Here is a 13,184-nt window from a genome sequence, read left to right as displayed (position 1 = left end):
ACCTTTTAGCGTGTATTCAATGCCAGACCTGTAAAAACCTCTGCGTGTGAATCAACCAGGGAACATTTTATTGATTTGTTATTTAATCTTAGTAAGGGTTGATGTGCATGACCCAGGGAGTAAGAAACAGGAAATTGGTCAGACCAGTGCATTATAGTATAGGTGGCACTCCATAAGATGTTTTCTGCTAATGAAGCAGTCGAGGAAAAACCCTTTTCTAATGAGTTAGGTTTGGAACAGAATTGTATGAGGTCATTGTTGATCAGAAAGATGGTTAGTTGTAACACAGTGGAATCAGAATTATCTCCTCTGTTTAAATTGAAGTCACACAGAAAAAAGCTAATGGAGTTGTATTTTATCCATGAGATGTTCAACGAACAGAATAATATAATCAGGAGGGTGGTTGATTATGTTAATATTCAAGGCTCTGGTTTGAAGATCTTAATTTCAACAGAGAGACGTTTGAGATACCCTAAGGGTTTTGCCCGGCAAAGAACAACAGTAAATACATGCAACCCATCTAACTTGTTATTGTCCCATTTATGGAGAATAGTACAGGATGGGAAGAGTCGGAGAGTCAAGTTTCCATCAAGAAAATGCGTCTAGTTGTGGGACTGGATCAAATCCACAAATTCAATGTAGTGTCTGCTTCTGATCTGCAGTGGAGCAAAATATTTAAAATGGATCTTCTAAGTTAGGAATTATTCACAATTTCCAAGGTAGTTTAGGTGTTAGTTTGAGTTCTCTTAGACAGAAAAGCAAACTATGTATCTCTCTTGATACCTAGATTATAAGTATGAGCACCAGCTGTACTTTGGGAGGTAGGATTGATGTATGAAGGTAGATGGCTGTCATGTAAGAAATTATGAAGAGTACTATGTAGACCGGTAATTTGGGAAGATGGAATGATATCAGAAGGAGTATTGCTGCTATCTTCAAGAGAATTAGTTGTGAACAGCATACAGTAAGACTTGGAGGTTTCTGAATGAATAGGAGATTGGGAGGTGAGAGAACTGGATGAGATAGTCAAAGCATTGAATGTCACTCTTTAAGATAATTTGTTGGACTATTCTGAGACAGGGAGACTTATTGGATTGGAGAGATGTTTTGAGATGGCCATTAGAGGTACTAGAGGACCACTAAGAGAACAGGAGAAGGTTGAACGTAGATTCAAGGGTGGACAGGACAATTTTCAATAATAAAATGGGTGAGATAAATTTCGGCATTTCAGAGAGAAAACCGTGCAGATTGTCGATAAGAGTTTTCTGATTATAGGTGATCAGCGGTGTCCTCATGTCATAGGGGCAAATGGGGGACAGTTTAGTAAGTTTTCAAATCCAGAGACCTGTGAATAGGGCCATGGGACTCTAAAAGGGGTTCCACTTCAGAAATATTACGACATATTTTTCAGTTAAAGCTTGATGATGGACTCTTTTCATGTATTTGCTCTGTAGGGGAATTTGCCAAGGAAGGAAATAAATTAGGTGGAGAAAGCTATCAACTGGGGGGGGGGGGGCAGAAGAGGAATGTGTGTCCTGTTCTGGTTGAACTTACTAACCAGCAGGTATGTAGCAGATGTGGGACAAACATTTTAACTGTCTAGATGCCCTTAGAGTTGTATGGGGAAGCTGAGGAGCAGGGGATGAGGAGGAGGACGAGGATGAGGAGAGGAACTACGAAAGAGTCACAAGGAAAGTAATGTGACCTAGGCAGGGATGAGTTTAGTAAAGGGAGGGAGTAGGGAAACTCATTCTAGGGATAATTTGAATTTATTTTTTAAATGTGCACATCTCTCATCTGTTTAATGAATTATTATCTTGCCATTATTGAAAATGGAGATTAACAGCTCTCCACCAAATTGAGTCAAGTTTACCTACATGTGGTGTTTGTCTAGACTTCTCCAATTCAGTTTTACACCTGAAAACTGCATTTGAGTCTAGTGTATGAACCGCAAACATTTACCTAGTACTACAGCATTTTGAACATGGCCTTTTAGTGCACTATTCAAGACCCACCAAGGTCCTTGCATGTTGAATAAATTCTATCTGCACTGCTTCTCTTTTTTAGTGATTTTAGATCTCAGGTGTTTATCTCGACGCATGACAAAAAATGTGTGAATGCAAAGAAAATTACAATGCCTTTCACCATTAGTGTGTGCTAGTAAAGGTGGAGATTTCCTAATCACATTTAACTCGCCTATGTCATCCTTGTTTTTATTATATTGATAGTACCAATAAATATAGACAGCTTGCACTGCTCACCATGCTTTACAGAGAGAGCAGAACCAGCCTCAAGAGCAGTATATGATCAGCTGGAGACTTCCAAGATGATTTTATAAATGCAGGCTAATCTTTCATTAACCTTAATTGCTAAATTATCTGCTGTCTTTTCCACTTTAGCAATCTCACACTGAATACATCACATCCAATACAGCTGTTTACAAATATATTGCTCCGTTAGGTATAATTTTCTTTTATCACCCCATATGAAACAAGATCTTAGAATAGGATATTGTGGACATTTTATTTATGTAAGATTACATTTACACAACAATATTCTGGTGCCATGTTATTTAGTGTACAAGGCATGGACCAAGTTATGGGTGCATACCAGCAAAATGTCTGTGAATTAAAGCAGAAGAGGCATGTTTTTTCTCCGCCTTTCTCACTCCACTTTTCCTTGCTCACATGTTGTTAACCCCACGATACCTTGTGTTGGCACTTTCAAGAGAAGGAGTGACTCATTGTGAGGGACCAAAACCTGCACTGCATGTTGTTCCCTGACCTGTGTGATAATGAGTGCTTTTGATTCGCTCCTTCTTATGCACCTAAAATGATACCTTGATCGACTAGACTGCTATATGCAACAACGTTGGAGTATATAGACATGCCAAAGTAAGTGGCAGAACCTCTTTCAGAGGGCCACAGGGCATGCAGGGGTTAATAGATGCAATATAGGGGGTTGAGGCCTCTTACTCCTGATGTACTAGTCCCGAACTACTATAGAACTTGAGCAACGTGGCCAAGTCCACCTTCTGCACTTGACTCTCAATGGTAGCTGTAGCTGAGCAGTCCAAAGCTACCTTGCACGTCAAGTCTGAATACAGGTTAGTGAACACAAGTCACAACTAAAAGAGCATGCAGCAGTGTCAACAAATTGATGTCCAGTCAAAAACCTATTTTATCTGTAACTCTACACATTCAAATAGAATTGTGACATGCAGGAAAAATGAGGTGGGGGTCTAGTGTTTCGATGAAAAATCCCTGTCCAACCACTCTTCATAATGTGGTAGGTGTTATTCCCTATTCACTGGAGCCACATCCAGGGATTGCTTAATTGAAGGCATTAACTCAAGAGTCCACTCTGACTCTAAATAAAGTAGTCCTTAGCAGCAAGTCCAATGATAGGCCCCTAACCAGTCTTACCTGTTCCAGCAGCAAGGAAGCTTGCAGGATCTCAGCTATTGCCCTGACCATGGATACTCACACTGATCTGGTCCTGGTGAAGGTGTCAGCTGCATGCATGCTCTGTGTCCAGAGCTTATGCCGCTGGATCTATTAGTAACCATAGGTGATCTAGTGCTCCTCCTGAACGGTTTGATGCTCTCCAATGGGGGGCTGAACTGGATTTCATTAATCCCAGAGTCCTCCTCATCTCACAGGGAACTCTGGCACAATCCTAATGCTTGGTAGTGACTCGCGGGTTGAGCAATTCACAATTGTCAGACGAATGCCCGATCCTCAGCAATCCCTGATAGCAGCAGCCCCTCCTGGCAAACTGATTTGCTGTTATCACTACCTGCCAAGGCGCTGTCCTTCACCACATGGTAGTCCATACCACAGCAGTTCCTCCTGGCATACTGGGTTACTACTAGACTCCACACAGGTGTTGGCAACTTACTCTAGCAATATTTTCACATCTGCTCATCCTGGCCTATAGGGTCATCAGGGCATTGTGGAGACTTCACTCACCGTACAAGGCACTCTCCTCATGGCAATCATTGTGAAGACCTCTGGGATACAGTAGTTGCCGCAAGAATCTGCACCTGGGCAATGGCCAACTAATGCAACTGCAGACTCCACACACCTTGCACTGGGAGTCCACTCGCTTGGGCTCCCCACATGATTTTACCCCATCCAATGCATTACTCTCCCTCAGTGGACACGCTTATCTTGACAAGCAGACTGGGAATGGTGATTCGAGCTCCAAAGAGTGTCTTCTTGGTTTCCTTGCACGATGTCCCATTCACTAGCAGGGAGACTAGCAGTCCTTGCCCCCAGTATCGGTCAGAAGCAGAAATCTTGCACAGTTTCTCCTCCTCACACAGCCTATCTGTGCTCCCTAGGTCACCATCCGGAGGCCTTGAACCCATGGAGGCCCTGCTGGGGACCCCCAAAATCAGATTCCCAAAGCCTTTCTGTGTCAGAAAGGCTGGCACAGAAAGGCTGTGAGAATCTGCCATTGTAATCCCTCGGGCGGAAAGGGATTACTGGAGGCTTTCCGAAGGGGTCGGTTGGAAAGCAATCCAAACAGCTGATTATGATCAGGTACTTAGAAGGGGCCTACAGCACTCTGCTCACCAATTTTGTCGATAGCTTAAGGGAAAATTCCTATTCCATATTGGTTGTCCGCCCCCACACATTAGCAGCCTGTGTAACATCGACTTCTAAAGCTATCTTTTTGGGTAGAATTGCCTCAACTGATAAGCTGATTAGGTAATGTAACTGTTTTGATGTTCTTCCTCAAAAGAATGATGAGTACTGTTGGGGAGGATTGATGTAATGAATTTATAAATGTGATTGAATTGTTACATGACAAATTATTCTATTCATTTTTTAATTGCAATTTTAGGGTGCAGGATTTTAAAATGTATTGTATGATTCTTGCACTTATTATGCTTTTTTGTTTTTGTAGTGGATTTCATTAATTATATCTATATTGATATCTAGTCAGATTACTGCAATTAATACTAGGCTTTACTTTAACTACTGCACAAGATACTTTACAAGCCCAAAAGTAATTCAGGACAAACAGGCCTTTTGAGGAATTGGCAGAGTTATGAAATGCAAAAATAGTGGGCATATTGACAACCGGCATTTAACGGTACAGGTAGAAGTACTGCAATAGGAATACTAAAGTACAAAAAAGCTATTTAAAAATGTATAAGCGTAAATCTCCAGCTCTACTGTCCTGTATCTGCTTTTGGGAGATTCTTACATGTGCTTTCGCTACATTGTAGGGCGGAATGAGTAGTGATTTAAGGAGGGTTACAGAGGGGCATGTGCCTATCCTCAAAAGGGTGAGCCCTTTTCTATATAGCCACAGAGGTACCCAAAACTAATTACTTCAACTTTTAGCTGAATTAAGACCACTGGACCAACCACTGATACAACAATACCCTCCCACAGAAAATAATGGCATAGGTATTGCAAATAAAATCTCATAGGAAATAGTGCTATAATAAATAAACTATTTAAAATGGTTACAAATGAAAATAAATACATCTCATAAAACCTTGTCCGACAATAAGATCAGGGAAGAAAAAAATAAATGAGAATTGCAATAGTGTGTAAAGGGGTGATTTCAAAGCAGAGGGAGCTTCATCTAGGGCATAATCACAGTTCTATGGGATTCTAGTTGGTCCATTGACCACAGCAAATGCCAGTATAAGATAGGGTGACACTGCATAAGTTTAGTTATAGGAATAATTCCCAGGTCCAGCAGTTGGGGAGGTGGGAGGGTCTCTGAGGAAGGTTGAGAATGCTCCTCATGAACCTTTCTTTGGTTTTACTGAGAACATTCCATTGACATGTCCCCATAATTTTACCGCGTTCATGGCTAAGCTTTTTGCTTTGATGTTGTAGAGCTCCCCAACTCGTTCTAGAGAATGCATAGGCCCATTTGCACAGTTTGACTACTGAATCAGCTTCTTGCTAAAGTTTTAGTGAATATCTCTTGATATGAGAGGACCAGCTCAGCGCCCTGCACCCGATTTATGTGGATTAAAAGCCATACATTTTATTTTGTTGATGTTTAGTTCCAGAACATGCTCACAACAGAAGATTAAAAAGTGGTAAAGATGTGCCTGCAGACCACGTGGGATATTGGAAATTAAGAGCGTGTCTTCTGCGAAAAGTAGCGTTGCAGTTTTATAAGGGCCAAGTTTGTGTCTTTTCCAGGGAAATCAAACGCGTGCACAAAGTCATTAATATAAAGTGTGAACAATGCCGGGGCCAGCACACAGCCCTGCCAAACACCAGTTTTAATCTTTAAATGGTCTGTGAATACTCCGCAGTTGCCATGCCTGACTCTGGCAGTATTGAGTCCATGCAACCTGATAAAGACAGAAAAAATTTACTGGGCGACACCCATCTTTTCCAGAACTTCCTGCAGCTTGCTCCTAGGCACAGAATTGAAAGCTGTCTTTAGGTCAACAAAGACCGCATAATGAGGGCCTGTTTTCCAATATAGGGCACTGAAACAGAGTATTTGATCCACCGTGCTGATCCTATTTCTGAAATTCACCTGGAGCTCTGAGAAAACAGAGTTGCTGTTTGCCAATTAAGCAGTTGGTCAAATATAAGGTGGCAAAATAGTTTCTGTGAGGATTTCAATAGGGCTGATATGCCTATAGTTCCCCAGGTCATCTTCAAGCCCTTTTTTGTAAATAGGGACATTCTCTGCAGTAAGCCAGGGACTGGGGTCAGACTGCCTGCAAGTATAGAATGCAACGGTGCCTGGAAGTATGTGGCCCAGATCAAAGGTTCTGAACGGAAGAGGACCCCGGGGAGGGAATCGAGGCCTGGAGCTTTAGCTGCTGGGAGTGACATTATTGCTGCCATTACATCATTAGATGGAAGGATAAGGGGGGGCCTTCATCTGGGAGCAGGCCTGTAGCATTTTCTGAATAGGCATACTCCAGGTTGGGTTTGGCTATGTACATTTTTTGGAAATGGTCCACCCAGGTCTGAGGCTGTAAATTATATTCTAGACTGGCAGTGGCATTCTGCCTGTCATGAGCCACAAATCCACAGAAATCTGTAATATCCCCTGCCTTTACTGCAGCTACTAGGTCCTCCCAAATCTCCTGTTCCACATTAATTTTGGCCTGGTTGAGAATGTCTTTATATTCTTTCCTAGCATAAATAAGTTCTTGCCTATTTCCGTTTTTCATACTTTGTATTACGTTACCACTTGATTTGTTACAACTGGAATTGAACCAGGTACAGCGGGATTAAACGTTTAGGTTTTGCAGACATCTTTGCTAATCATGACTTAAATGGAGCTAAAATAACTTTCATGTGATTTAGCAATAAAATTATGACCATGCTAGATGGTTCCACAGTGTTCAGTGCATCCATCATATCAGTCACACGTTGGAATATCTGGGTCACCATTTTTTGGCCCTTACAAACAGCTCCCCATTTTAGAGGCCTCTTATTGTTTCAAATTGACAGAGCAATCCCAGAGTCCAAGGCAGCACATTGATAAACACTCAATTTTTCCCTCACTTAGAGGTAAGTAGAGAGCATTATAGTAACTTTCATAGCGCTCAACAACTACCAGGCCCAGGAGCGATGGCCATAGCGGAAGAGACAGGAATATGTGATCAATACGGCTCTTTTACAATACACACTTGAAGGTGAGGGACCACTAAATTCTGAACGGGACCAACCATTACAAGCTCTAACACCAAAATGAAGGGTTAGGCTCATCACTTGGTCAGCAATGAGAGAGCATCTTGTAGGCTGGCCTAGGTCTAGATGAGGGACCCCCCAAACTGCAGTTTCAGCTTCAGTAAATTTAGAGGGCTCAGGGCTCAAGGGAACAAAGGTAACTTTGAAGTCTCCGACAATTGTTACCCTATTATTCTGTGGGAGGGAATTTAAGGCTTTTTACAAGACGCCCAGAGTATCGGATATTCTGTTTACCCAACTGGGTCTGTTTTAAATGTTAACAACATACCAGTTGGTGGACCCCCAGCGAGGAATTGCCCCATAACATCTGTGGAAATTATATTTTGTCTTGTGATGTGGAGATCTAAAGAATGTTTTAACCACATAATTAATCCTCCAGCAGGTTGACCACTTCCACCTGAAGATGCTGGACAGAAAAAGGTAGTAAACCCGGACCTGACATTCAAATATCATACTTGTCAATGAAAATCCCCCAGTCTGGATCTATCACCTTAGATTGAAGTCCAGCTAAGTTCTATGAAAACATGTTCCAAATCCTTTGCTGGTCCCCTTGAATTAGATGGCAAAACAGAGAGAGGTGTTGCAGTGGAATTGTGGTAACCAAAGTTGTCCTTCTAGGGGAAGAACCATGTGTAAAAGCTGGAACCTCTGCAAATAGACCACAGGTGACAAGGTTCCAAACAAAACAGGTTTCTGAACAATGATGGTGCAATTTAAAGGGCACTGGTGATCAGTGGTCACTATCTAGTTTCAGAGCTGATGGGTGTGACATCAGAGTTCCAATTGAAATGTATGGCCACTAGAGGGAAGGATTCCCCAGTTACCTGCAACTGTAGTCGTCAGTTCTGAGCATCTAGAAGGGAAACAGTTAGAGGGGGATTTTTATTATAGGAATTGACACATGTAGAGCTGAAATAGTCATACCTAATGTATGATCTCGCCTCAACGGTCATGGAGAAAAAATGATGGCAGGGCCTATAAAAGTACTCCAGCAGTAGTGTTTTAATATGACTTGCTCAGGGTGCCAGCAGATCAAGCTGGCTAAATAAAGATTCAACAGTTAAAGGGGACTTAAAATTCACTAACACACAATTCCCATGACAAGCTTTAGGGTGGATGCCAAACCATAGTGAACGTCTGACAGAGAGGATCTCATGAGTCAAGTCACAGTGCCACCTCGTATTGGTTTGTAGCCAATGTGCTGACTTATTCCTCAACAACACAGGAATTTCACCCAGGGGTGCACTCAGAAGGAAGTTGTGAATAAACTAGGGGTGTGTTGTCATGTCAGGGGGATGGAAACGTTTTCCTGCTTTTACTTGCTCCACCCTGACCCTCCCAAATACCCGTTATTTTCTGGTCACTAGAGATCTTTAACTGGAGAAGTACGTGTGGTTGAGTTTGGCCAACAGAGCTTGAATCACATGTTACAGACTGGGAGTGGCCTGGTAGGGAAGAGCACTTGGCTAGATGGCGGGCCCTCTCTTCCAGTGGTCGTAGGAAGGTTTTTCAGAACCAACAGTTTCCCTTATAGATGATAGAAATGGGCCAGCACAGGGTCAGCCCGGCTGCCAGGATAGCTCAAAACTTCTCTAGTGAGACCTCGAAGAACCAATCCAGATGTTTTTCAAGGAGTAACCCAGGGGCCTCAAGAGTCATACAGGTGATACAAGTGAATTAGGGTCACCAGCATGGGTCAATTTATTTGCTTTATTTTTATTTGATCGGGGAACAATAGGGATTGTGTAGTATGACTGGATAGTTGCTCTACAGGTGGATCACTCATGAGAGCACAGCAATTACAACTGGAAGGTATGTCATCAAGTGGAGCTAGAGTAGGGAAAACAGAAGAGTATGGTAAGGGTGGATCTACACTAGGGTTATCAAATGGGTTCCTGGCCTGAATTACCCCGGTTTCCTGGTTTGCTTGCTCTACCCAACCTGGTAAACATCCCAGGAACTCTCCTGTGGTTGTGGGGGACAATGCTAGGGGCAGCATTAGGTCTAGGACCTCCTGGGTGAACACCTGAACATGATGCAGAGGGGGAAGGAACAAGAAACTGCTCACATTCTGATAAAAGGTTATCTGTTCTGTTGATAGCACAGTTGTCTCCAGCAGGTTTCTGTGTTTTTTTTTATTTGTTCCGCTTTGGTGAACTCAGCCCACCCTCCAAGGCCTTTCTCCTCCCCATAGTAAGCAAAGGGGCAGGGGACTCAGACAGACTTCACAATTTCTACTACAGCAGGGCACAACACACTTGAGGGGGGAGACCAGTCCCATACCAGAATCAGACCCAGTACAACAAAAGCAAGCAGGAGCAGCAGGAAGCAGCAGACAACCCCAAGCATATATAACAAAACCGGGCCTTCTTTGGTGTTTGAAGACAAATGGAGGGTTCAGGTTCCAGCATTGTGGGTGAGAAGTGCTCTTCCAACAATACTGGCTTACTTTTGGGATAAATTAGGGCAGGGAATAGACCCCCTGAGGTCAATATGGTCCTCAGATGACAGTCCCCGCTCTCTTGAGGGTCTGTACGAGAAGTATGGTATGATAGTTGGTAGTAATATTGAAGGGATGAAAAGCAGCACAAAGTCTGTGCGAGAGGTATGATAGCAGGTAGTATTAATGAAGTGATGAAAAGCAATACAAAGTCCACTCCCCTCCTCCCCTGTTCTTCCAGGTCACCACCTCCACCCTCACACTAGGCTGAGCTGTTGGTCAAGTGAAGACAGAAGCTCTCTTTTCCTTTTTTGCCACCTATTGCCGCAGCACTCAGTAGCGGCCCAGTTGAAGGCCTCTGGTCTTTAAATAATGTGATTCAATTATAGCCAGGCTTTTTCCAGAAATAACATAAATAGAAGCACCGTTTTCAGTGGAGGGGTTTGTGCGAAGAGAGCTCAACCCCTCCCAGGAACTCTCACCTCTCAGTACTGGTCTCAGCCCAGGTCGTCCGTGATAAGCTGCCACCCCAGCCACCACAAAACGTGCAGTACCCTGCACAAGCACTCAGCCCACAGCATTTTTGCATTAATACATTAATGTAAAATTTACTTTTATTAAAATATATGTTTTAATTACTTTTAGTTAATTCTCTATACCACTTTAATAATTATTAATGCATATTCAGAAAATAAATATATTTTCATTTCAGGTTGGAATTTTGTATTTAAACTTCAGAAAATGTATTTGTTTTTATTCAATTGACTAAAATAAACGGTATTATTTTGTTTCACATTTAAAATAAATATTTTACTATAGATAGAATCGACTGTCAAGTTGGAAAGCTCCCTTTGGTGAAGTGTAAGCAAATTTAAAAAAAAATATTTTAACCTTAATAAAGTAATTTAAATATACAAAAACATTTTAAAAAAATCCACAACACAAGTTGAATTAAAATTAATGTAAATATATTAAATATTATAAAAAATCTTTAACTGAAGTTTAAATTAAATAAAGTGAATTCCCTCCTTAAGAAAACAACATGAAGTAGTAATTTTTTTTCAATGATGTACTGACGTATTTCAAATGAATTTCAGGGAGTGGAGATTTGCACGTATAAAATTTTGATGAACGTTATACTCAGAATGTCAAAAAGAGTAAAATTACCATTTTTTATTTAATAGCATTAAATTCTGAAAGAATTGCATAACAAGATCATTAAACAAATAGCTTATGTGTATATTTGAATAAAACAATGAGAATACAAAGACTGAGTACTTAATATGAATGCCGAATAATGTTGTGAATACAACAGTATCAAAAACGGTGCACAGTTTGTAGGACACATTCAATAGGTTTCTTTGCCATGATCTGTAAGACATTGTTTAATTCTGACTGATCCTCTTCTGTATTTAGCAAGTCCCATGTGTATTTCAATGTGCATACAATATCCTGGAAAATAATTGGATATGTGCTTGACATTTTATAAAGTGACGAACTGTAATACAATTATTCAAAAGAGAAAATCCTGTAAATTTTTAAACAATAAACATTGAACCCTTTGTCCTGTAATTTTGAGCATGTGACAGATCTTTTCACCTATAATTCCCCAAATTGATGCATTGTTCTCATTTTCTCAAAATGAAAAAATGAGAAAAATTCTCTACCTCTGTAAAATTATTGGATGACCCATGAATATTGCAATAAAGATAAACATTGGTAATTTTCCAGCTGTTCGTCGAATAAGAAATATCAAAGCAGAGTAGGAATTGAGTATCTGAGGAATTGTACAAAAAGTTGCTTCTAAAGATGTTGCAGAATAGCGTTCAGAAAATATTTAATCAATCAGAATTCCATATAGAAGGGGATCAGTTATCTGTGTCTATTGAGTCAAAGTTAAAACTATTAGTACAGATTTTTCAACCATTTGTAATAAAATTGCTTTCTGTAAACTTTCATACTCCTGAGACCTGACAACAGTAAGTTGATTCACTTTTCTCCAGATCTGAAGCAAAGTTACTTAAAAGTGTAACGCTAAATTTCACATAAACTACTACTTTAGTGTTGATATAAATGCATTTTGAATTCTTGAGCAATTAAAAAAGCTATTTTAAACAATCTTCTTACATTTCTGTGCACAATACACCTGATATCAATAAATGATCTCCTTATGCAGGCTGTATACCGTGTTTCAGTTTTTAAGGCAAGAGTTATTTAACATGGCGGAGAGGAGAAGAGCACAAATTCATGTAGCTTCAGACTTCATGGATTCTATTTTAAACACATGGTCCATGGGTGACCTGGCCAGACCCCCCAGCTGACGGATGTTAATTATATTGCATCATTGTATTGTTGTTGACGCATTTACTGTTTTCCCTGTTCTATTATAGAGGCCACAGCACAAGTTCTTAAAAAAGAGACAATAGTATCAACAATTTAGAGATTTTGTTTCTTAATACCATTATTGTTGCATAACATTTATACTCAATCCTCTACTGCAAATGGTTTGAGCTCATTTTTTATGTTAGACGTTATTCTGGTACCACTCTGTGAGTTTATCTGCTGCAAGCAGAAATCAAAAAATAAGTAAGACCATGAATAGAACATACCTGACGAGGAGCATTTGAGGAATTTAGAAAAAACCAGAGTAACGTGATCATCAAAAAAGTCAGAATCTCGGATGAAATATGCCTCCAGGAACTTTCTTGGATTAAAATACTTCGCAAAGAGTTCTTTCAGGTTCATAGTAGAAGCCATTTCTCTGGTGAAACCTTTACCAACTTTAAAGCTGTGCTACTTGCTCCTATGCTATATATGGCTTGAAATTTAACTTTTAAATTATCTTCAAATAGATAGAACTCTTCATGCATGTGCAACTTATGTTAGTTCCCATAAAATTTCACTTTTACCCTCAGGAACAATGATCCTCAACCGTCATAACATTATTAGCTTGTGGCTGTTTGTGAGTTTTGACTGTTTGCAAGTATTGCACTTTGAAGCATGATGCAACTCCATATTCAACATTAATATATGTCCACAAACTTATG

At 40.6% G+C, this 13,184-nt stretch overlaps 1 protein-coding gene across 1 annotated transcript in view; it reads right to left on the bottom strand.

Annotated features, from left to right (window-relative positions):
- LOC146829775 (nicotinamide N-methyltransferase-like) overlaps positions 1-12,910 on the bottom strand; it is a 47,011-nt gene extending 34,101 nt beyond the window's left edge. Inside the window, exon 1 of the mRNA XM_085608492.1 lies at positions 12,747-12,910. Coding sequence (XP_085464618.1) covers positions 12,747-12,894 — 148 coding nt within the window. The 5' untranslated portion in view covers positions 12,895-12,910. The remainder of the gene's footprint in view (positions 1-12,746) is intronic.
- Between the last annotated feature and the right edge of the window lie 274 nt (positions 12,911-13,184).

The sequence above is a fragment of the Triturus cristatus genome, chromosome 5_2 (genome assembly GCF_964204655.1).
Source record: "Triturus cristatus chromosome 5_2, aTriCri1.1, whole genome shotgun sequence".
Taxonomy (NCBI): domain Eukaryota; kingdom Metazoa; phylum Chordata; class Amphibia; order Caudata; family Salamandridae; genus Triturus; species Triturus cristatus.
This window is presented reverse-complemented; position numbering and strand designations above follow the sequence as displayed.